Below are 26,204 nucleotides of genomic sequence, written 5' to 3'. Positions count from 1 at the left end.
TGTTCGATCGGGTGCAAGTCTGGGCTCTAGCTAGGCCACTCAAGGACATTCAGGGACTTGTCCAGAAGCCACTCCTGCGTTGTCTTGACTGTGTGCGTAGGGTCATTGTCCTGTTGGAAGGTTAACCTTTGCCCCAGTCTGAGGTCTTAACATGCTCCAGAGCCTTCAGAGCCTTCCTTCATCAAAGATCTCTGTATTTTTCTCCGTTCATCTTTCCCTCGATCCTGATTAGTCTCCCAGTCCCTGCCACTGAAGAACATCACCACAGCATGATACTACCACCACTTGTGCTTCACTGTAGGGATGGTATTGGCCAAAGAGTTTAATCATTGTTTCATCAGACCAGATAATCTTTTTTTCTCATGGTCTAGGAAAAGCCAGGTCTAGGAAAAGTCTTGGTGGTTCCAAACATCTTCCATTTAAGAATGATGGAGGCCACTGTGTTCTTGGGGATCTTAAATGCAGAACAGAACAGAATAGATCATAAACAGTACGGGTCAATGCCGTCCAGGTAGCTATTGGTTAACTATTTAACAAATTATGGCTTGGGGGTAGAAGCTGTTCGGGGTCCTGTTGGTTCCAGACTTTGTGCATCGGTACCGCTTGCCGTGCGGTAGCAGAGAGAACAGTCTGACTTGGGAGGCTGGAGCCTTTGACCATTTTTAGGTCCTTCCTCTGACACCGCTTGGTTTTGTGGTCCTGGATGGCAGGGAGCTCGGCACCAGTGATACATTGTGCCATACGCACTACCCTCTGTAGCGCCTTGCAGTCAGGTGCCAAGCAGTTGCCATACCAAGCGGGTATGCAGCCAGTCAAGATGCTCTCAATGGTGCAGCTGTAGAACTTTTGGAGGATCTGAGGGCCCATGAGTCTTTTCAGCCTCAGAGATTGAATAAGAGATTCTGAATAGGTTATCTTATTCAATAAGAGATTGTCTGCAGAGATTGAATAAGGGATTTGGTGTGACTGAGACTTTTCTCCCAGGAAGGTGCTCCAACTTTCAGCACCATTTTTACTTACAGCCTTGCTCTCGTTGCTTCAGGCTGAGTGTGTTAGCAATCAGCTTTGTTTTTTGATGCCTTTGTGGGATGTCAATGAAACCTTATCCCAAACCCAATCACTTATCAGTTTTATCACCTCATCTCTGACAACTGAGAGGTGTGTTGAAAGACCCTAAATCAAATGGCCAACAGCGAAGCATACCACCTTGGTTTAACCCAAGAATGTCTACAATAATACTGTACATTCAAAGGAATTTGACATCAAAAGAACTAGCCTTGTCTCAATGGGTGGGAAGCCACCATATCATGTCCACTTAACTAGCCCATAACCACATACACTATTTGCATCCCCCCCTTGCGCTGCTGCCACTCTGTTTTATTATTTATGCATAGTCACTAACTCTACCTACATGTACATCTTACCTCAATTAACCGGTGCCCCCGCACATTGACTATGTACTGGTATATAGCCTCGCTATTGTTATTTTACTGCTGCTCTTTAATATTTTTTTTACTTTCGTTGGTTACTTTTCAATTTTTTTTCTTAACCAACAATGCAGTTTAAAGAATAATAAGTCTTAAGGGCTTGTAAGTAAGCACACCTGTTGTATTCGGTGCATGTGACAAATAACATTTTGATTTGGTTACTCATTTTCTATAATACATTTGTCATTAATGCATACTTTAGTTTCGCAAGCCAATCCTAACTATTGTTAGTGCAATGACTGGAAGTCTATAGTAACAACTAACATGTTCATCTGACTCTAGGGAAGTAGATAAAGGGCTTCATTGCCAAAATAAACTGTTGTCAAACATTTTAGGTAAAGTAATGAGGGGAACTGGCAGAAACCACCTGGCACTGAAAATGTTGGAAAGAGTCTTCCAACAGCCACGGAACATCAAGTACAACATGTTCTGCATGTTGAATTAATAGCAGTGTGTGGGCTTCTTCCTCTTGACTGTAATGTTCTTAAGGAAAGATCTCTTTTGTGTTAAAATTGAATTAATGAGATTGTCTTCGGGAAAAGGTACCATCTGTTTTTCATATGATTTTCACGGCTTATGAGTATAGAAATTGGCTATGCGATTAACAGATTATAAACTTTTCAAAGACGCCTCTGCTGACCCCCTGGAATGTCCCCCTTGGTAGTCATCTGCAGAAAGGTCCCAGAAAGGTCCCAGATCTGTTTGTTAAAAAACTCTGGTCTTGTGAGGTTTGTCTGCTTACACGTCCAAGCTTGCAGTGATAAAACACCACTTGTGTCCTAATGACATGTTAGAGACCATAGGAAACATCAGTGTGGCTTGTCAGAATCTTTGGCAATGTAAATGCAGATTTCACATTTCCTCAAACCAGTCGAATGCATCTTTGAGTGTCGGATATATTTGCGGAATGTGCATATAATTACATGATTCGCGGAATATTACATTTGACTTTTTCTTTACAGTATGTGATAAAAAAGTCCTTGTTTAGTTCTGGCCTTTCATGGTTCAACAATTGTAAGCCAGGCACAAATTCTCAGATTGAATCAATGCTTGATTTGTTGAACATGCATGTCTTCTTCTTCAGAACTTTTGAATTGCTGATCAAAGACAATCCTCTTTTTAGAACAGTCATGAGCTTTCATTCACATTTTAACAAACAATATGTCTCCATACACAGCCCCTTTTCCCCCTAACTTACTTGTCTCTGTTCTCCCTCTCGAGTCGTTCTCTTGTCAGCCCACCCCTTTACTGGCCTAGCGGAAGCACATTCCAGCAGAGAGGAAGAGACTAAGCGAAAGGTTTTACTCAGCCCATAATCTGTCCACGAAATTGAGCCTGCGAAGTGAGGATATTTTGCATGTAGGTCAATGATTGTCGAATTTTGTTAACACTTTTTTCTATTGCTACATGAGGCTCATTTGATCAAATAGAATTTCCGTAATGGTTAGGTTTTGTTTTTACGAATGCACTGATCTAAGCAGACGCACGTAGCATTTCGACAACTTTGAAAAAGACTACTATAGGCGTTGTGCCTGTTGTCAGAGATAGATGGAGGACTCATCATGGGTATAACCTGTTTTAGCATGGACATTGCCATTGAGGTCTTCCACTATTTTAAAGTAGTCAACTGGATGGAGATTTCCTATGAGTTGGGAGCGGTCAGCCAATGAAAAATAAGAATTGACTCCTTTTAAAATGGAGATGGCCTAAATGACACTGTCAGATGATATAAGGGCAAAGATCGAGAAGACTCATCTTTTTATCTCTGGCCTGTTGTTCACACACACGTATCTGCCCTCTCATTAGCTAGAATGGTCCAATCTGATCTCGCCTCCTTCCGCCTGCTTTTCATCTTTGAGGACATGTATTTATGTTGTTAGAGCAGTCACTTGATTATCTTGTCAATATAAAATATCATTGATTCCAGACAGTTCACTCTCCACCTCCCCTCCCCCAACCACCACATCACAGCCTCACTCTACTACAACATGCTTGAGGAGGGGGCAGGTGAACACATGGTTAAAGTCCCCTCCCTTAGTTATCGGCTGTCACTCACAGGAGTTTATTCTCATTTAAAACATTACTGCGTTTGGAGCTCTAAAATATATTTCACCGGGTCTGTATCTTACAATGGTAGTGTTAAGTCGGTTTTAACCCATACCAATTTATTGCGTTTTAGGCTGTAGCATAACTATAGCCTGACAGATATCGGTTGATAGATATTATCAGACAGTATTAGCCTTATACAGAAACATTTGTATCAGTCTTTATTCCACCGATATTCTATACATAGAATGAACAAATACTTGTGCTCCTTTGCGGTATTAGGGTGCTCTACGAGCTGCTCATTGAACATCCTTCAGCCTGTAAGTCATGACGTGAGAGTCAGAGTGGTCGTAGTGGTTTGATGGTGAGTAGCTTGCCACAGCCGTTGTTGAATAAGTAAATAATCAAAATTACACTTCACGAAGCAAGCAGTCCTATCCTCATCACATGCCCACTTGGTTAACGTTAGCTGGCTAGCTAACCAGCAATGTAGTAAGGCTGCTGCGCCCCCTCGGGAGGACCTTGGGCTAAGGCACTGCGTTGCAGTGCTAGAGATGTCACTACAGACCCGGGTTTGATCCCGGGCTGTGTTGCAGCCTGCCGCGACCAGGAGACCCATGAGGCTGCGCACAATTGGCCCAGCGTCGTCCGGGTTAGGGGAGGGTTTGGCCGGCCGGGATGTCCTTGTCCCATCGCGCTCTAGCGACTCCTTTGGCGCGCCGGTCACATGCACGCTGACATCCGTCGACAGCTGTACGGTGTTTCCTCTGACACATTGGTGCGGCTGGCTTCCGGGTTAACCTCACTGGCCAACATCCATTGACAATGCAGAGCGCCAAACTCAAATAAATTACCATAAAAATTTTACTTTCATGTAATCACACATGCAATACACCAAATTAAAACTACACTTGTTGTGAATCCAGCCAACGTGTCAGAAATCAAAAAGGCTTTACGGCAAAAGCAAACGATGCTATTATCTGAGGACAGCACCCCAGCAAACAGACAATCATATTTCAACCCTTCAGGCGTGACACAAAACGCAGAAATAAGGATATAATTCATGCCTTACCTTTGACGGGCTCCTTCTGTTGGCACTCCAATATGTCCCATAAACATCACAAATGGTCCTTTTTGTTCGATTAGTTCTGTCGATATATATCCAAAATGTCAATTTATTTGGCACGTTTGATCCAGAAAAACACTGGTTCCAACTCGCGCAACATGACTACAAAATTTCTCATAAGTTACCTGTAAGCTTTGTCCAAACATTTCAAACTACTTTCCTAATACAACTTTAGTTTTTTTTAACGTAAATAATCGATCAAATTTAAGACGGGACTGTGTTCAATACCGGAGGAAAACAAAGTGGAGCGTGCTTTTCAGGTCACGCGCCTCTATCAAACAGTACACTTCCCTGGAGCCTCGTTCTGAACAGTGCTACTTTTTCATTTCTCAAAGGAAAAACCACCAATTTCTAAAGACTGACATCCAGTGGAAGCGATAGAAACTGCTAGCAAGGCCCTTAGAAATCTGGATTCCCAATGAAAGTCCATTGAAAAGAGAGACCCCTTAAAAAAAAAAATCTGAAATGTTTTGCCTGCCAAATATGTTCTGTTATACTCACAGACAAGATTCAAACAATTTTAGAAACTTCAGTGTTTTCTATCCAAATCTACTAATAATATGCATATCTTCGCTTCTGGGCCTGAGTAGCAGGCAGTTTACTTTGAACGCGCTTTTCATCCGGACGTGAAAAAACTGCCCCCTGTCCCAAATAAGTTAAGCGAGCAGTGTGTCTTGGCTGGGTTGTGTTTCAGAGAATGCATGGCTTGCGACCTTCGCCTCTCCAGATCCCATACGGGAGTTGCAGCGATGGGACAAGACTTTATCTACCAATTGTGTATCACAAAATTGGGAAGAATAAGGGGTAAAAAAGTACTAAATAAATAGAGTAATTAAGTGGCTAGCTAGCAAGCAATCTCAAATCATCAAATCAAATTTTATTTCTCACGTGCTCTGAATACGCTGAACAGGTGTACAGTGAAATGCTTACTTACAGGCTCTAACCAATAGTGCAACAATAGGTAGGTAAAGAAATAAAATGACAGTAAAAAGACAGGCTATATACAGTAGCGAAGCTATAAAAGTAGCGAGGCTACATACAGACACCGGTTAGTTAGGCTGATTTTAGGTGGTATGTACATGTAGATATGGTTAAAGTGACAATGCATATATGATGAACAGAGTAGCAGTAGCGTAAAAGAGGGGTTGGCGGGAGGTGGGTGGGACACAATGCGGTTAGCCAATGTGCAGGAGCACTGGTTGGTCGGCCCAATTGTGGTAGTATGTACATGAATGTATAGTTAAAGTGACTATGCATATATGATAAACAGAGTAGCAGCAGTGTAAAAGAGGGGTTGGGGGGGGTGGGGCACGCAATGCAAATAGTCCGGGTAGCCATTTGATTACCTGTTCAGGAGTCTGGCTTGGGGGTAAAAACTGTTGAAGCCTTTTTGTCCAAGACTTGGCACTCTGGTACCGCTTGCCATGCGGTAGTAGAGAGAACAGTCTATGACTAGGGTAGCTGGAGTCTTTGACAATATTTAGGGCCTTCCTCTGACACCGCCTGGTGTAGAGGTCCTGGATGGCAGGCAGCTTAGCCCCAGTGATGTACTGGGCCGTACGCACTACCCTCTAGTGCCTTGCGGTCAGATTGCCGTACCAGGCAGTGATGCAACCAGTCAGGATGCTCTCGATGTTGCAGCTGTCATACCTTTTTGAGGATCTCAGGACCCATGCGAAATCTTTTTAGTTTCCTGGGGGGGAATAGGCTTTGTCGTGCCCTCTTCACGACTGTCTTGGTGTGTTTGGACCATTATAGTTTGTTGTTGATGTGGACACCAAGGAACTTAACTCTCAACCTGCTCCACTACAGCCCCGTCGATAAGAATGGGTGTGTGCTCGGTCCTCCTTTTCCTGTAGTCCACAATAATATCCTTAGTTTTGGTTACATTGAGGGATAGGTTGTTATTCTGGCACCACCCGGCCAGGTCTCTGACTTCCTCCCAAAAGGCTGCCTCGTCGTTGTCGGTGATCAGGCCCACCACTCTTGTGTCGTCTTAATGATGTTGTTAGAGTCGTGCCTGGCCATGCAGTCGTGGGTGAACAGGGAGTACAGGAGGGGACTAAGCACGCACCCCTGGGGCGCTCCAGTGTTGAGGATCAGTGTGGCAGATGTGTTGCTACCTACCCTCACCACCTGGGGGGCGGCCCGTCAGGAAGTCCAGGATACAGTTTTAGAGGGAGGTGTTTAGTCCCAGCATCCTTAGCTTAGTGATGAGCTTTGAGGGTACTATAGTGTTGAATGCTGAGCTGTAGTCAATGAATAGCATTCTCACATAGGTGTTGCTTTTGTCCAGGTGGGAAAGGGCAGTGTGGAGTGCCATAGAGATTGCATAATATGTGCGAACACTGGCCTGGCGCCAAAGTCAAGACTCCTTAATACAAAAATAACACTGTTACTATCTGGAACTATTATTTTAGTGAATTAATTTATTTAGTTGACGCAGATCTATCATTCAGGCTATGTGCTTCATTCATGAGATAAGATTGTTAGCTAGTTACCTAGCTAAATTAGAACGTGTGACTAAACCAGTGTGGCAAGTATTTTCCTGTATTAACATTTTCAGTCATCAGTGCATGCCATTTGCAGTTAAAATGTATAGCCAATACATTTTGTATTGAATAACAGTGTAATTTACATTATGGTGTCAGTAAGAAAACTTTGTCTTAATGAACAGCTTGCGTTTGCTTGTCATAACAACAGACAATACATCATTGGGATTCCTTGTTATCACATAGAGGAATGTATAACGCCTCAAACAGCAGACTGTCGACCAATTGTCTTCACGTTGTCATGCTGCGTCACGCGGTTGCTAAGCTAATTGTCACTCAATCCCTTCTCGAAGTCAGGGTATCAGTCAAGAAACCTGCCCTTTTTCCTCAAAAGTACCTGAGGTCAAGGTTCCAAAACTATCTGATATTACAGAAAATAAGTTGTTTGTAATGTAGTACATCTTGTTGACCAAATTCATGCTAATGTTTGGTTTTTTAGCTATTGCCCAATTGACTCCCATACACTCATTGAAGGATAGCTTTCCTCGTCCCAGAATCTCCCAGAATGCGCCGCGTTGTCCATTGAAGATGCATGGGAAACATACACAATGGGCTTTAATGCGGTTCAAATGGAGTTTCCCCATCTCCTCCAAAGAATCTCTGAAAAAGCTCTCATTGTAGGTTGCCATAAAGTGTTTCTTTACACAAAGTGGTGACATTATGAACAGCATATTACAGGATTTCACTGCAGTTTGAGCTTGTGAAATGTGCCGTTTCAGATTTACTTTGAGACAGGTTAATTCATTCAGCCCTTCTTGTTTATTAGTGTGCTGGTGGTGCTTCAGCACAAACTTCTGCATTCTTATCCACTGCCATAGCTGGGCAAATCTTTTAAGATGTACCAAAGAAGGTAAACTGTGTGTTTTTGTATTAACTTTTGTATTTATAGAGGATATAGTTGCTTTTTGGTGGTTATGTAAACCACAACTAAAATGTTCTTTAAATAATGTACATTTTTATATTTAGTTATGAAATCATAATTTAGAGTACCTGTTAATCCTTTGGAGCACAATTTGTGAAGAAAAGTGTTGTTCATTCTACCTCTAAAAACATATATCCGCAGATGAGATGAGAACTTGTTCTCAACTAGCCTACCTGGTTAAATAAAGGTGAAATAAATCTAATATATCATTATCGTTGACTTTTGCCTTCCTAGAATCGGTATTTGACCCAAACATCCCATATTGGTCGGGCTTTTAGCATAACAGTTCTTGGGATTTCTTTAAGCTAATTATTGTGTAAAGTTATAGCTCTTCTGATGCTGATCGTGTGGAAGAAGTTTTGTTCAATGTAAATCTGACAACTTCCCCACCCTAGCCTACTATGACAAGATACCTTCCACTGTAAACCAACTTAGTCTTTATCTTACGTCTTTTTAATACTTTTTTATACTTCTAGGAGAACACAAGGGGTTCTCTCAGCCAGACTTTGTTTGCGCTCTCAACTGTAAATCATTTAACAATTGTTAATTAATGTAACAATTGTTTTGTAAGGAAAGCCGGAATTCCTCATGGCTTCATGCTGTAGACCAGTGGTTCCCAAACGTTTTATAGTCCCGTACCCCTTAAAACATTCAACCTCCAGCTTCATACCCCCTCCAGCACCAGGGTCAGCGCACTCTCAAATGTTGTTTTTTGCCAACATTGTAAGCCTGACATACACACACTATACATTTTTAAACATGAGTGTGAGTTTGTCACATCTCGGGTCATGGGAAGTAAACAAAGAGCTCTTATAGGACCAGGGCACAAATAATAATAATCAATAATTTTGCTCTTTTATTTAGCCATCTTACATATAAAACCTTATTTGTTCATTAAAAATTGTGAATAACTCACCACAAGTTAATGAGAAGGGTGTGCTTGAAAGAATGCACATACCTCTGTAATGTTGTATTGGAGAGAATCTGTCTTAAATCATTTTCCACACAGTCTGTGCCTGTATTTAGTTTTCATGCTCGTAAGGGCCGAGAATCCACTCTCACATAGGTGCATGGTTGCAAAGGGTATCTGTGACTTAACAGCGCGATTTGCCAAGGCAATAAACTCTGAGCACAGCCCAATCCAGAGATCTGGCAGTGGCTTCTTTTTTAATTCAATTTTCACAGAACCGCTTGTTGCAATTTCAATGAGGCTCTCTGGTTCAGATATCTGTGGACTGGAGGCATGGCATGAAAGGGATAACGAATCCAGTTGTTTGTCGTACCTGCGTAATTACCAGCGTAATTGCGCTCCCAACTCATTCGGGTGCTTTCCTGTATCACCTTTGACATTGTCAGTAAGCTTGAGTTTAGTTGCACACAAAAACATCATACAATGATGGAAAGACCAGTGTGTTGTCCTTGTTAATGCAGACAACTTCTTAATCATAGCCTCAATTTTGTCCCGCACACTGAATATAGTTGCGGAGAGTCCCTGTAATCCTAGGTTGAGGTCATTCAGGCGAGATAAAACATCACCCAGATAAGCCAGTCGTGTGAGAATCTCGTCATTATGCAATCGGTAAAACAAGTGAAAATTATGTTCAGTAAAGAACTTTAAGCTTGTCTCTCAATTTAAAAAAAGAAACTTGTCAATACTTTGCCACTTGATAACCAGCACACTTCTGTATGTTGTAAAAGCGTTACATGGTCACTGCCCATATCATTGCATAATGCAGAAAATACACGAGTTCAGGGGCCTTGCTTTAACAAAGTTAACCATTTTCACTGTAGAGTCCAAAACGTCTTTCAAGCTGTCAGGCATTCCCTTGGCAGCAAGAGCCTCTCGGTGGATGCTGCAATGTACCCAAGTGGCGTCTGGAGCAACTGCTTGCACGTGTGGTACCACTCCACTATGTCTCCCTGTCAAGGCTTTTGCTCTATCAGTACAGATACCAACACATCTTGACCACCATTGTCCATTTGATGTCACAAAGCTGTCCAGTACTTTAAAAATATCCTCTCCTGTTGTCCTGGTTTCCAGTGGTTTGTAGAAGAGGATGTCTTCCTTAATTGACCCCCCATAAACATAACGGACATATACCAGGAGGTCTGCCAGGCCCGCCACGTCTGTTGACTCATCCAACTGTAACGCATATATTTCACTGGCTTATGCGAAGCAGTAATTGTTTCAGAACATCTGATGCATTGTGAAACAGTGTTGTTTGATGAAGGCATTGTCTGTATTAGAGGTCGACCGATTAATCGGAATGGCCGATTAATTAGGGCCGATTTCAAGTTTTTATAACAATCAGAAATCTGTATTTTTGGGCGCCGATTTCCGATTTTATTTTTTTATACCTTTTATTTAACTAGGCAAGTCAGTTAAGAACACATGCTTATTTTCAATGACTGCCTAGGAACGGTGGGTTAACTGCCTTGTTCAGGGGTTCTAATCTTGCAACCGCACAGTTAACTAGTCCAACGCTCTAACTATTGCACTCCTCGAGTAATCTGCCTGTTACGCGAATGCAGTAGAAGCCAAGGTAAATTGCTAGCTAGCATTAAACTTATCTTTAGAAAAAACAATCAACCATAATCACTAGTTATAACTACTAATCCAGTTTAGCAGGCAATATTAACCAGGTGAAATTGTGTAATTTCTCTTGCATTCATTGCATGCAGAGTCAAGGTATATGCAACAGTTTGGGCTGCCTGGCTCATTGCGAACTAATTTGCCAGAATTTTACATAATTATGACATACATTGAAGGTTGTGCAATGTAACAAGAATATTTAGACTTCGGGATGCCACCCGTTAGATAAAATACCGAACGGTTCCGTTTTTCACTGAAATAATAAATGTTTTGTTTTTCGAAATGGTAGTTTCCGGATTCGATCATATTAATGACCAAATAATCGTATTTCTGTTTGTTATTATGTTATAATTAAGTCTAATTTGATAGAGCAGTATGACTGAGCAGCAGCAGGCCCGTAATCATTCATTCAGACAGCACTATCGTGCGTTTTGCCAGCAGCTCTTCGCAAGCATAGCGCTGTTTATGACTTCAAGCCTACCAGCCTAATGGCTGGTGAAACCAATGTGAAATGGTTAGCTGGGTGTGCGCTAATATTGATTCAAACGTCACTCGCTTTAAGATATGGTGTAGTTATTCCTCTTGCGCTGCAAGGGCTGCGGCTTTTGTGGAGCGATGAGTAACGATGCTTTGAGTGTGGCTGTTGTCGATGTGTTCCTGGTTCGAGCCCAGGTAAGGGCGAGGAGGGGGACGGAAGCTATACTGTTACACTGGCAATACTATAGTGCCTATAAGAACATCCAATAGTCAAAGGTATATGAAATACAAATGGTATAGAGAAAAATAGTCCTATAAATACTATATTAACTACAACCTAAAACCTCTTACCTTGGAATATTGAAGTCTCATGTTAAAAAGAACCAACTTTCATATGTTCTCATGTTCTGAGCAAGAAACTTAAACGTTAGCTTTTTTACATTGCACATATTTTTACATGGCACATATACTTTCTTCTCCAACACTTTGTTTTTGCATTATTTAAACCAAATTGAACATGTTTCATTATTTACTTGAGGCTAAATTTATTTTATTTATGTTTTATATGAAGTTAAAATAAGTGTTAATTCAGTATTGTTGTAATTGTCATTATTACAAATAAAAAATATATTTTTAAAATTGGCCGATTTTAATCGGTATCGGCTTTTTTGGTCCTCCAATAATCTGTATCGGCGTTGAAAATTCATAATCGGTCAACCTCTAGTCTGTATAGTTTTTTTGGGGTCCTTTTCCCCCAGCATTGTCCCAGCCACATCTGCGGCATCAGGAAGAATTAAGTAATCCACGATAGTATGGGGCTTGCCTGTCCTAGCCACTCGGTAGCTCACCATATAAGACGCTTTAGTTAATGGTATCTGTTGCTTTTATACATGTCTTACTACTCAAAAGTCGTCTTTATTCCTGCTCCAAAAACTCCCGTGGCTTATTTTTCTAATTGTCATGTTTCGCTTCTAAATGTCTGTGCAAAAAGTGATGGTTTCCTGCAAGAGAGTAAAGGTTAATGTGATTGGATGTAAATTATTTGACTAGGCTACCTGTATTTGACATTGTGTTGTTATTTCGCTGAACACTAGATGGTTTGTTATTTTTGGCAGTGAAACGAGGCTACTCAGGCAAGGAAAAAAAACTCTCCCAAATGTATAGCCCCGTTAGAAAATATGAAAGTGCTGTTTGAAAATGTGAAGGGAAAAAAATGTCAAAGAATCACATATTTATTTGGCGTACCCCAGTTCAGGAATACCTGCTCTATGCTATAGTTCTTTTGTCACATAAACTAAAATTAGGCAAACTATTAGAATTTTAGCAATAGTTATAGTAGAGCGATTTCTGGGTAGTGCATCTTTAAAGTGCATCAGCTCAATCATAAAAGCGATCATTGCATTAGACTACAGTTTTAGTGAAGACTGAAATGTTAGCTATTCCTGCCCTCTATTGATGTTTGTTACTGCAGGCCTACATCACTGAAATGATGCATTTATAGGGCATAGCTGGCTTTGTGGTTATTACTTTGTACAGTTTTAGCTAATCAGTGAAAGAATGCACCTAGGGCTTGAAAGCTAAAAGTTGGCCTACAGTGACAATCACAGTGTACTGTAAAACTAATTTTGGTTGAATGTACTAAGAACAAACCTTGGCCACCCAAGACTCTTAATTGGTCCCACACACCAGTAAGATTTGTAAAATGTTTGCTTGCAGAGAGTACTTAGCGCCTGTGAACAATGTCAACAGACTTTGTTAAAATACTCCATTCCAGTAGCATTGCATTCTTACGTTTAGTTTGGCGATGCGAGTCCCTGTGTATTTTGCTTTGTAGGTATCCAATGTTGGATAACTAGCTACCTGTGCTAGTGTTGCTATTGTTGTAAAAAAGCTGTTGTTTATTCTAGACAGATGACCACAGCTAGATAACTAGCTAGCAAGATGACGAAGAAACTATTCAATTCACTCTACATAATCCCATACTGCCAGTGGCTGCCCATAGCCAATTATTTAGCTGGCTAGATAACCTTAGCTAAACCTTTAGAATGTAATTCGCTAATTTTTTTCGTCTTGGTTGTCACTCCTGTCGGTTTTCCCACTTGGAGGTTTGTGCTCTCTGACTCAAAGTCAAGTTGTCGGCCACTGAGGAGCATTGCAATTTTACAAGTAGCAATGGCAGATTCGTCGGTACCAGTTCAGTACGCAGCTCGTGCATCTTTTGTTCTAGCAAGAGAAGAAACGGCCTCCTACTGTGATAAGTACCTATTGGCAGACAGATTCTCTTAATGATTTAAACCTCAGCTGCCAAAGAGTAACCATGTCCTTGTTCAAGGCTAAACCATAATTTCCATTGCCCTTTCCTCGTTATCTTCAGAACTTGCCTTGCCTGTGAACTAGACTACTAGTCTAGTGACTGCCTGACCACCTGTATTCACTGTTGAGGCTTCCTTTGTCTCCACTGAGTGGCTCTTCCATGTTGGGTTGACGAGAGGCCCTTTTGTTTGCCTCTGCTTGCCACTTCCTTGCTGTGCCAACAGATGCTGTTTGTCTTGTTTACGAGGATGTGGGGGTGGTTTTAGAAATTAGATGTCAATGACAGTCTGTTCCCAGTGCGATTTTCCCCGATGCTCGAGCACTCTTAAGTTTGCTTGTTCACAGAATGTCACATTCAGATGCTTTGGTGTCATGCCTGTGCATCATAATGGAAGTGGCTAGTGGAAAGAGTGGGCAAATTGGTTGTAAAAGGTCAGACAAATGGTTAAGCTTAAAGTTTTTTGTCTATGACATGTTATGGAAATGTCAACCAGTCAAGTATGCCTGTGTCTCGTTGCACTTGTGTGTGATTTAGGTTTTTTCCATGTTTTAATTAGCAACTTTCTCAGTGTTAAGCTAAACTTTTTTTCTACTTAAATAGATTTGAGGAGAAATTTAACACAATCAAATGGGTATAAGCGCAAATAAACATCATTGTATTACTTCCAGCTTTTTTTCATTTGCAAAGATTTCTCTAGATGTTAAAGCAGACCTGTTGAAATCCACGCCTCGTTTAGTGACTCACAGGCCAGTTGAGGTAGAATTTGTACAAGTCTTTTGTTTGAATAGGAGACTCCCTGGGCCAAAGCAGGCACTCCAGAACATTTATAGAATACTCAACTATTCACTTTAATCTCAATGTAAACGCATGAATTCATGATAAAACCAGCTCACACCCTACAGATATAGATGTTGCTTTCAGATTAACCTTCATCTATAAAGCTTGCTGACTTAAAAGACAAAGGAAACTATCTTTTGTTATTTATTTCATTAGTCTATTGTCGGTGTAGTCCCAAAATGTTTAGCACGTCAGCAGTTTTTCAAGATTTAACTTTAAGATATAATATCCCTTTTAAAATACAGAAACGCAGCCAACCAAATGCATCAAAAGGCTGTATTTTGAAAGTTGCAGATCTTGAAAACTTGATTGCTGACATGTCAAACATTTCCGGACTATATCAACAATGGGCTAATGAAATAAATACCAACATATCATTTTGGGGTGGAATTTTCCTTTAACAGAGGTCCCTCAAAAGTCAAAGTTCATTGTCATGGTCACTGCAACAACATACACAAACACTCACTGGAGAGGAAATGAACTGATTCATTTAAATCCTCTATCTTTCCAAGCCCTTCTGTAGTTGAGACATCTATATGTTTCAGTAAGTTACATGGCTTCACCTATATTTGCACACGCCACAATGGTCCCTGTATAGATGTTTTATTTTCTTTGCAGATCTGTTTAGAGAGCACATTTTTTGTTAAACAAACAATTGTACCCCCTGTCGCCATGTTGAAAGATCATTTAATTTCTTTACACAAAATAAATGACGTCTCCCCATACCATTTCTCCTAGCGCATATAGTCTGGTGTTCATCCCCCTTCAAGTCCTAGCCTGCCCAGACATGCCAAATAGGTTTTGAAAAGACCCTCTAGTATTACTGGAGGACACTGGAGAGCTTTAGAAATCCTTTTTTTTTGTCTTGGTTTAAACAGACAATGCATCTGGAAAAGGCTTGTTGTAGCAGTCTTTAGTGACTGATTAGCTTTTTTGGGTCATTGAGCAACAGCTTAATATTTATCCATGTGTTGTGCAAGAGATTTTTTGTTTTGTCTTTATTAACTGCGTAGTTGGAACAGTTATGGTCGCTTGTATTGTTCACCGTGAACTATGCGCTCATCTTTTGGCTAAAGTATCAAAATTCTCATGTTTCTTTTCTGTTCTTCAGGCAAGGCTTTCGACATCACTTACGTGCGACTCAAGTTCCACACCAGCCGCCCAGAGAGCTTCGCCATCTACAAGCGCACAAGTGAGGATGGACCATGGACGCCTTACCAGTACTACAGTGGCTCCTGTGAGAAGACCTACCAGAAGACCAACAGGGGCTTCATCCGCACCGGACAGGACGAACAACAGGCACTGTGCACAGACGAGTTCAGCGACATCTCACCCCTGACTGGAGGAAACGTCGCCTTCTCCACCCTTGAAGGCCGGCCCAGTGCTTACAACTTTGACAACAGCCCAGTTCTTCAGGTAAAGAACAACATCTGCTGTTTTATAGCATTCTAGAGACCTTGACATAGGAACATTGTGTGATGCTTTTGTTCCAGCTATGATCCCAGACTTGTGTGTCCCTGGGTGGCTGTTTTATTTAGCTTTATTTTTCCAAGGTTGTCTGCAGGCACAGAGTATGTAGTGCATCATATATAGGTAGTGTTGAGGCAATCAATGATGTGGACAGAGTAATGATAAGTTAGCCCCTATACTTGAGATATTTTGGCCTGGACATTTGCTGTTGGCAGGTGTGCCCAATGGAAGGGAGTAGCACACTAGTCCAGTTAGGAAAGTGTGAGAGCCTGACCAGTGCCAAGTGCTGCAAACTGTTGCTAGGTGACGCCCCCAGATTTCCCACTACAGTACTGATTGAGTTTGGCTCTTAGAGGCACAGCTGGAGATGTTTGTTGCGCATTGCTTTTAGTAAGTGAGAATTTGTGTGTGTGCTTCCAGACAAAGCACAACGATACTACTAGCCTGTAGGGCTGGAGAATAGCCAGGGACCTCACAATACAATATTGCAGTTTGATGTTTGAAACATATTGCTCATAGTGCTGAAAACATGTTGGCTCACGTAAAAGAAAAAAAGATGGAGAACAATCTATTGGATAAAAAAATGTGTTTGAGTTTTTGCACAGGTACAGCCGACTAGCGCTAGCTAATGCTACCTAGCAAAAACAACAAAACGCTAAAACGTTTTCTATTTTTAAATCAAAATGTTGATATTGTCAAAAATAATATTACAATATGTAACTATCTGTTTGTTTTCCTCCCATCACTACTAACCTAGATCAGATTTTTAACCCAAATGACTAACATTTATATACTAACCGTTTATAGCCTTAACCTACTACTTACTTACTATATTAATGTAAGAAAGTTGTGTATATATATATATATATATAAGGGTTTATCTTGATGAGTTCTTTGTTAATTAAAAGTAGTCCGCTGATGCCTGATAATTTCAGATACATTTTAAGGTTATGATTCTTGTTTTTACAAAAACTAGTCAGCTCATGACTCATGGTACGTATTTATCTGCTATTGGTTGTTCATGCTTTTTTGCGCCTGTGTAGAATGCCCTGGCTTTCAAATGTAATGCTCTATCTCTAGCAAATGAACAAATTTAGCTCTGGCGCCATATACTTCCCTATTTGACTTTCTCATGTGACATATAGCTATATATACCAAAGCCCAAGACTCTTTTTGGAATGGATACCTTTGAGGTGCCATGGGGCTACGTTGCAGGGATATTTGTATTTGTTAAGTGGAGTCTATGTAATATTTGAATGATTGTTTAAGATTCCTAAGGATATGGAATATTTTTCGTACAACAACAATCTACCAAAACATTTTAATATTGGGCTAACTCTGTACACAGAAAATATAGCCTTCAGGTAAGATAATGAACAGTGAAAAAACGTAACATAATTCATCCAGCTATACAGTGCATTTGGAGAGTATTTAGACAGCTTGACTTGTTCCACATTTTGTTACTTTAACAGCCTTATTCTAAAATGTATTAAGTAGTCTACACACAATACCCCATAATGACAAAGCAAGCACAGGTTTTTAGACAATTTAGCAAATGTATAAAAAATAGTGATTACAGCCTTGAGTCTTATTGGGTATGACGCTACAAGCTTGGCCTGTATTTTGGGGAGTTTCTCCCATTCTTCTCTGGAGATCCTCTCATGCTCTGTCAGGTTGGATGGGGAGCGTCACTGCACGACTATTTTCAAGTCCGGTCTTTGGCTGGGCCACTCAAGGGCATGTGTTATCTTGGCTGTGTGCATAGGGTCGTGTCCTGTTGAAAGGTGAACCTTCGCTCCAGTCTGAGGTCCTGAGCACTCTGGAGCGGGTTTTCAAAAAGGATCTTGCTATACTTTGCTCCGTTCATTTGATGTTATTTTAATGGGGAAAAACTGTGCCTTTATTTTAAAAAACAAGGACATTTTGAAGTGACCCAAAACATTTGAACGATGGTGTATAAGCGGATGGCGCGATAGTGCCAGAGAAGTCAAAGGGGTAGATGAGCAGAGCCTTTGGCCCCGTGCCTGAGACAGACGGAACTTGCTCTGACTCATGGCTGCCCTATGGATGTGTCAGACTGTTCTAGTAGAGTTAGGCTATAAGTGGCAAAACATTGGACCTGTTGTCAGCAAAAACTCAAGCCTGATATATGTTTTGAGTTAGTCTACTGGTAGTAGTTAGGCTACAACTAATTCTGCAGAATGTTTGTTGGCAAATAATTTTGCCTGAGCAAGCGATATGATGCACACACTGGACTTGGCTGCATTTACAACTCCTGTTCAAAAATAATTAAAACATTGTATTAAAATGTTGAATGTAAAACAGGCTATTTAAACCTGCATGTGTGGAAAAGAACAGAATCTTAATGTTACTCTTCTGTTGTTTACTCCAGATTTGTCCTCCTCTGCTGTAATTCTAAACAAGCAAACAAAAGGCTTCTATCTTCTCATTCCAGAACCAGTCTGATTCCATGAGAATGTCTGAGGTTTGGTTTAGATTAGTGTGGCTGTATTTATTTTTCTTCTAAATGGCTGCAATAGGACCAGGGATAGGGCTTAGTCTCTCATTTAAAATGTCAACTTTAAACCTGAAAAATTTACATTGAAATCTCCAATCCTCTCTCCCTTTTCTCCTCCGTCAAGAGAAGTTGTAAGTTAATAACTCTCCATACATATTTAGCAGGCAAGGCCTGGCAGATGTTTGGAGTCTGACCTGGCTGCATTTTAACACTGTGTCCTTTTTGTCTTTTTTCTTCAGGAATGGGTGACAGCCACAGATATCAAAGTGACCCTGAACAGGCTCAACACATTCGGAGATGAAGTTTTCAATGATCCCAAGGTCCTGAAATCCTACTACTACGCTATCTCAGACTTTGCAGTGGGAGGAAGGTGAGAGTGGTTGCCTCGGCATTATGCTATCTCTATCTTGCAACAGCTTTTGGCAGCTTCCACTGCCTGGCTTTTCCCTTGTGTACACATTTTTTTCCATTTTATTTTACCAATACCATTGAGTATAGCAATTTCACACACACAAATGTATGTTTTTATGAATAATTCATCGTACAAATTTTTATTTTATTTGGAATTAGAAATTAGAGCATAAAAAGAAAAAATGGCAACAAATAATGTATTCCTATAAAATTCCTTTAAAGGATGAGGCCCTGTCTGTTAGCCACACAGCGTGTTTTCTTTAGTGCAGATTCACACAAAAAATGCCTAATTCACGATCATTATCAAACCTCAAGTGCTAAATCAATCATCTAAAGTAGCATAGTCTGATGACTTTTGATCAAGTTCATATCTTGCCCCATTTACTTTTGTGTGGGTTCATTCTCAGTGGCTCAACCAAGAATCCCCAAAAACTATCCCTCCCTAGTTTTGAACTGAAAAGCCAGAAGAGAAGAGGGGATTCTGACACGTGTTAAACTTACCCCTTGCCGCTGCAGTGTCTTTTCACTTTAATCTGTTTTGAAATATAGAGCAGATTTCCATTACACAGCCACATTGTTGGCATTCCTGCCTGGTTGTGCTGGATTATAGTCCACGGACGCTGGAATGGGGCGGGCCCCGACATGACGACAGAGTTGAGTCCAAAGACCAGGCCAGTCCAAGCTCTGGTGTAGTAGGCCTACTCTACCTGGTCTACTCACTGGTCAGCCATGTCAGCACATCTACCAGCGAGCCTATATATTCTGAGTGGTAACTGGATCTAACTCATAGCACAGGTATTACAAAATGGAAAAGACAGTGAGGGAGGTTTGCTTTTTTTTTTTTTTTTAAGATAAACAGCCTTTTCTGTTTAATAGGCCTCTAATGCTATAGTGTCTTCCTTCCTGTTGTCAATTTTTCCACACTTCACTGCCAAGGAAAACTTGAAACAATACCCAAAGGTTGCTGCCATGCAAGTCTTCTCTTGTTCGGAAGGGCTCTTTCGAGGTGTCTCAGGTGGAGAATGTTCAGCCCTTCTGCATTGGGCAAACCCAATGGAGTTATCAGTCTAAATAAAACTCTCCCAGTGCTGAAATTGATTTGGCTAAAGGTGTAATAGGAATGTATTTGTTGATGGATCATTAAGTCAAATTATTTTGAAGTGTTTTTGTGATTCCTAACAACACATACTTTGAGTTATGACTTTCAAACAAACAAGATGTAGGCTACAAATAGTGGTGTGTTAGATGGAGTCCACGTTGACGTCCAAGTTTCTGCTATCGGTCAAATGTAGATAGATGAACACCTATTTGTAGATGACTGTAAATATAATCATGCTACTATCATGTGATAACAGGTCACCAACTTAAAAAGCTTGCATACAAAGGTGACTGATATGATTGCGATGAAAATCAATGCAGTTTATATACCATATGGTTGGAGTGTTAGACTGTTTAACCAAGTAATTAAGTCTGTTAGGTTAATAAATAACTGAGTCCCATTTGATATTTACAGTCAGGTCCTCTAAGACCAGTGCAAAAGACCACTGGTCAGAGACCATATTCATAAAGCTTCTCAGAGTAGAAGTGCTGATCTAGGATCAGTTTTGCCGTTTACATCATAATGAATAAGATGACATAGACAGCGGGAACTTGATCCTCCTCAGAGAGGCTTTGTGAATATGGCCCAGATGTTTGAATTGTGCATTGTAACTCTCACGATGACAGACTGTTCTCTGCTGTTCCAGGTGCAAGTGCAATGGCCATGCGAGTGAGTGTGCGAAAAATAACGGTTTCGGCAAGCCGGTTTGCAACTGCAAGCACAACACGGAGGGCGATGACTGCAATGTGTGCAAGCCGTTCTACAACGACCGTCCCTGGAGGAGAGCTACAGCCAATAACCCTAACGAGTGTCTGCGTAAGTCAAATCCAAATCGTACCCTATTCCCTATATAGTGCACCACTTTTGACCAGAGCTCTGGACCCTAGTCAGGGGCCCTGGTCAAAAGTAGTGCACTACATGGGGACTAGGATACTATTTGGGACACAACCCAAGAGATGAGTATCTGTGTAAATCCCATAGCAAGAGATCCTTCCTGTTTCTAGGCAGGCCAGGCAGACATTCATATCATACTGCAAATGCATAACTAATCAGGTTCAGAACAGTCCACACCACACTTCTCACACCCACTTCCACACCCTCCTCAATCTGCTTCAGGCCACATAATCTGCCATTTAGGGGAAAGTACGCCTGATATGTGCCAAATGAAATGCCCCACCCTTTAATGCAGGGAAGATTCAGTATGATATTGAATTTCCATATGTGTTTCTACCACCACCTCTCACATATACATTGAACCGATCATACATTGTCCCTAAAACGTTATGGGGTAAACTGATGGCTTGTTTACCAAAGCCTGGTATGTAAAATGTGCTTTTCCCACTCTGAAATCCGTCAGTTTAAATTCTACTGCTTCCTCCCTAATAAACACATATATTGATCTCACGCACACAAAAACGAATGGCTACTTTTTCTGGTGGTCCCAGCGTGCAACTGTAATGGCAAGAGTGCAGAGTGCTACTTCGACCCTGAGCTCTACCGTGCCACCGGCCACGGAGGACACTGCCGCAACTGTGCCGACTACACAGACGGGCCCAACTGTGAGCGCTGCCTGGACAACTACTACAGAGACACATCTGGCACCCGCTGCCTGCCCTGCAGCTGCAACCCAGTAGGTAAGTGTCTGGAGTCTATACCAATAAATCCTTATGTGCATCCAAAATGGCACTCTATTCCCTACATAGTGTACTACTTTTGACCAGGGATAGGCCCTGGTCAAAAGTTGTGCACTACATAGGGAATAGGGTGCCATTTGGGATGCAGATGTACTGTTTCTATTGGGGTTAAAGGATAAGTCCAGTATGAAGCCAGGCTTTGTTGTGAAGGGGCTGCCCTTGGTGCTGTTTTATGGGATTCAGCGACAAAGTCTTAATTAGGGCTGGGAATTGCAAGGGACCTCACAATATGATACTTGGGTGCCGATACAATATGTGTTGCGATTTGATACTGACATTTTATTGTAATTTGATGTTCCAAACATATTGCTCCATTTACTGTATGTCTGCTGCAGAGAGACAAAAGAGAGGGTGATAATTTTTGATCAGTAATGGAAATAAAAGACCTGGAGAACATGTTGACTCACTATTTAAAAAGAAGCTATAGGATGAAAAATAACAGCGTTTTCATACATACTCTGCTCTGTAACCTCATATGCTACCCTTATTGTGCAATGTGTAACCTAATGAAAACCATTGCAGAACGCATGTGACATCGATACTGCTTTAGCTGCCAATACGGGTTATTAGAACAAGACTGTCCGCATGTCTTCACATAATCACTAGTTAACTACACATGGTTTATGATATTACTAGGTTAACTAGCTTGTCCTGCGTTGCATATAATCGATGCGGTGCCTGTTAATTTATCATTGAATCACAGCCTACTTCAACTTTGCCAAACTGGTGATTTAACAAAAGCGCATTTGCAAAAAGGCACATTAATTTCACAAATGTACCTAACCATAAACATCAATGCCTTTCTTAAAATCAGTACACAGAAGTATATTATTTTAAACCTGCATATTTAGTTAAAATAAATGCATGTTAGCTGGTAATATTAACTAGGGAAATTGTCACTTCTCTTGCGTTCAGTGCAAGCAGAGTCAGGGTATATGCAACAGTTTGGGCCGCCTGGCTCATTGCAAACTGTGTTTTCCTTCCTAAGAAAGAAATTAATTTGACAGTTTTAGATAATTATCACATAACATTGAAGGTTGTGCAATGTAACAGCAATATTTAGACTTAGGGTTGCCGCTCGTTCGACAAAATACGTAAGGGTTCTGTATTTCATTGAATTAATAAACATTTTGTTTTCGAAATGATAGTTTCAGGATTTGACCATAATAATGACCTAAGGCTCGTATTTCTGTGTTATTATACACTGCTCAAAAAAATAAAGGGAACACTAAAATAACACATCCTAGATCTGAATGAATGAAATATTCTTATTAAATACTTTTTTCTTTACATAGTTGAATGTGCTGACAACAAAATCACACAAAAATTATCAATGGTAATCAAATTTATCAACCCATGGAGGTCTGGATTTGGAGTCACACTCAAAATTAAAGTGGAAAACCACACTACAGGCTGATCAAACTTTGATGTAATGTCCTTAAAACAAGTCAAAATGAGGCTCAGTAGTGTGTGTGGCCTCCACGTGCCTGTATGACCTCCCGACAACGTCTGGGAATGCTCCTAATGAGGTGGCGGATGGTCTCCTGAGGGATCTCCTCCCAGACCTGGACTAAAGCATCCGCCAACTCCTGGACAGTGTGGTGCAACGTGGCATTGGTGGATGGAGCGAGACATGATGTCCCAGATGTGCTCAATTGGATTCAGGTCTGGGGAATGGGTGGGCCAGTCCATAGCATCAATGCCTTCCTCTTGCAGGAACTGCTGACACACTCCAGCCACATGAGGTCTAGCATTGTCTTGCATTAGGAGGAACCCAGGGCCAACCGCACCAGCATATGGTCTCACAAGGGTTCTGATTATCTCATCTCGGAACCTAATGGCAGTCAGGCTACCTCTGGCGAGCACATTAAGTTTAAATAAGAGGGTTCATTGTTCATTCAGTATTGTTGTAATTGTCATTATTACAAATCTATATAAAAATCGGCCAATTTAATCGGTACCGGCTTTTTTTTGGTCTTCCAATAATCGGTATCGGCGTTGAAAAATCCTAATCGGTCGATCTCTGTGTGTGGCAATGTGCTGAAATGATGAACTGAGGTTGATCTGTGCTTCTATTTCCTCTACTGCCAGGCTCTCTGGCTACTCAGTGTGACAACACAGGACGCTGCAGCTGTAAACCCGGTGTGATGGGGGACAAGTGTGACCGCTGCCAACCTGGCTTTCACACGTTGACCGAAGCAGGCTGCAGGTAAAAACCAGCACTAACAAGCCAATCACTGTTACCAGCCACTCAGCATGTCATATTTATCTTTTTACTGCTCCAGATCAAACAATCTTAACGTTTTATTATGGTTCCTTCTAATGTATTTATCGTTTGCGCATCATGTGTTTATTTGGGAGTGAGATGGAGCCCGTCAATTTTAGGGTGTATCCCAAATGTAAAAAAATTATGTAACATTTATTGAACTTGGCAAGTCAGTTAAGAACAAATTCTTATTTACAATGACGGCCTACCCCAACCAAACCTGGATGACGCTGGGCCAATTGTGTGCCGCCCTATCACAGCCGGATGTGTAACAACCTGGATTCGAACCCGGGACTGTAGTGACGCCTCTTGCACTGAGATGCAGTGCCTTCGACCGCTGCGCCACTCGGGACCCTACTCCCAATATAGCACACTACCTTTGACCAGGGCCCTGTTCATACGTAGTGCACTATAGAGGGAATAGGAATCCATTTTGGATGCAGTTTAGAGTTCTGCGCCAGGCCAGCAATTGTCCTTTTACTTTATTTAAGGGAATAAACATGCTCGCAGCAGGTCTGCTTTAGATGGTGGCTGTCTGACCCATGCTGTTCTTCCCCTCTCCCCTCCATCGTCCCTCTGCTATCCAGACCTTGCTCCTGTAACCCTTCCGGAAGCACACAGGAGTGTGATGTCCAGACAGGCCGTTGCCAGTGCAAGGACAACGTGGAGGGCTTCAGCTGTGACAGGTCAGTGTCAGACCTACTCGCTCCCTCCGCCACAGGGATTCATTACACAGACACACACACAACAAAGACAGCACACACACAAACATGATTTCCTTATACCAAAAAGATACTCTAACAAGGTGTGTTTTCAGTTAGGGATGTCTTTTTGTCTGGGAATAGTTATGGGTTTAGAGTGACACAGGGTTACGAAAGACTGTCACTTAGGCAGTGAGATACGAGTTGGCTCCATTCGGCTCGTGCAACACAGTTTATGGGAATTGTTCATTGGGGAGGTAAACTGTTTTAAAGGTACTTTGCTTTGCAGCATTTCAGCTCCTCTTCTGTTATCACATCCTTATGTTGAACTACAAATGTTTAAAAGCAACCCCTGACACACAGAAACACAGGAGAGTACCCCTCTCTCAGTGAAAGAATGCTCTGTATGTGTGCAAAAATGGAATTAGACCGGCCACATGGTTCCCCTAGCAGCGAAGGAGAAAATAGCCCATAGATAGCTCACCCCTCCCCACTGAGACAGACTGGCAGCCAGGCCTTCTATGGCTTCTCCCAAGCCCAGTCACCCAGCCAGTCACCGCTGGCTTGTTTGCTGCCTGGAACACTCTTCTCTCTGCCTTTGTGCAATGGCCACCACCTAACCCCCTCTCACCCCTCTACCCCAGATCTCCCACCCCCAAAAACAGCACCTTTCCCCTCCACAGCCCCAGCTCCACAGATGCTGGTGGGTGACACATTCCTCCCAGCCACCCAGCTGGGCCACAGATGGAATGAATGACCCCCCCCCCCACCCCAGTGTATATTTGTCCCAAATAGCACCCTATTCCCTATAATGTGGCCTGGTCAAAAGTAGTGCACCATATAAGGAATAGGATGCCATTTGGCAGATGCTGCATGGTCACTCACAACAAGAGACTGAAATTACAGACCGGTGTTTGTCTGTCTGCCTTTTAGACGACAGCAGTTTCACAGTCTAATAAATTGTAATTCTCCCTGGCTGTCATTCGATTAAACTGTCAATGTATTTTAATCTCTGTTGAAATGTATACCCATATGATATGAGGACTCAAAAGGCAATGTAGGACTCATTATAGAATATAAGCTACATCTCAAACTGAATGTCAATAGTTTCACATACAGTGCCTTCAAAGTATTCATACCCCTTGGCTACATAAGTATTCACACGCCTGAGTCAATACATGTTATAATCACCTTTGGTAGCGATTACATCTGTGAGTCTTTCTGGGTAAGTCTCGGTGAGCATTTCACACCTGGATTGTACAATATTTGCAAATGTTTTTTTATTTTTTATTCTTTAAGCTCTGTCAAGTTGGGTGTTGATTGTTGCTAGACATACATTTTTAAGTCTTGCCATAGATTTTCAAGTACATTTAAGTCAAAACTGTAACTCGGCCACTCGGGAACATTGTGTTTTGGTAAGCAACTCCAGTGTGGATTTGGCCTTGTGTTTTAGGTTATTGTCCGGCTGAAAGGTGAATTTATCTCCCAGTGTCTGGTGGAAAGCAGAATGAACCAGGTTTTCCTCTGGGATTCTGCCTGTTCTTAGCTCCATTCAGTTTATTTTTTTATCCTGAAAACTCTCTAGTCCTTAACGATTACAAGCATACCCGTGACATGATGCAGCCACCACTATGCTTGAAAATATGGAGAGTGGTACTCAGTCATTTTTATAACTTTGTTTCAGGACAAAA

The 26,204-nt window shown here is 41.5% G+C and overlaps 1 protein-coding gene across 1 annotated transcript in view; it reads left to right on the top strand.

The window, feature by feature from the left end:
- LOC139376061 (laminin subunit gamma-1-like) overlaps positions 1–26,204 on the top strand; it is a 71,174-nt gene that overhangs the window by 31,272 nt on the left and 13,698 nt on the right. Inside the window, exons 2-7 of the mRNA XM_071118206.1 lie at positions 15,466–15,770; positions 18,582–18,712; positions 20,499–20,668; positions 21,298–21,486; positions 23,638–23,755; positions 24,400–24,498. Coding sequence (XP_070974307.1) covers positions 15,466–15,770; positions 18,582–18,712; positions 20,499–20,668; positions 21,298–21,486; positions 23,638–23,755; positions 24,400–24,498 — 1,012 coding nt within the window. The remainder of the gene's footprint in view (positions 1–15,465; positions 15,771–18,581; positions 18,713–20,498; positions 20,669–21,297; positions 21,487–23,637; positions 23,756–24,399; positions 24,499–26,204) is intronic.

Source organism: Oncorhynchus clarkii, chromosome 20 (genome assembly GCF_045791955.1).
Source record: "Oncorhynchus clarkii lewisi isolate Uvic-CL-2024 chromosome 20, UVic_Ocla_1.0, whole genome shotgun sequence".
Taxonomy (NCBI): domain Eukaryota; kingdom Metazoa; phylum Chordata; class Actinopteri; order Salmoniformes; family Salmonidae; genus Oncorhynchus; species Oncorhynchus clarkii.
The sequence above is the reverse complement of the archived record's forward strand: the minus strand, read 5'-3'. Positions and strand labels throughout refer to the sequence as shown.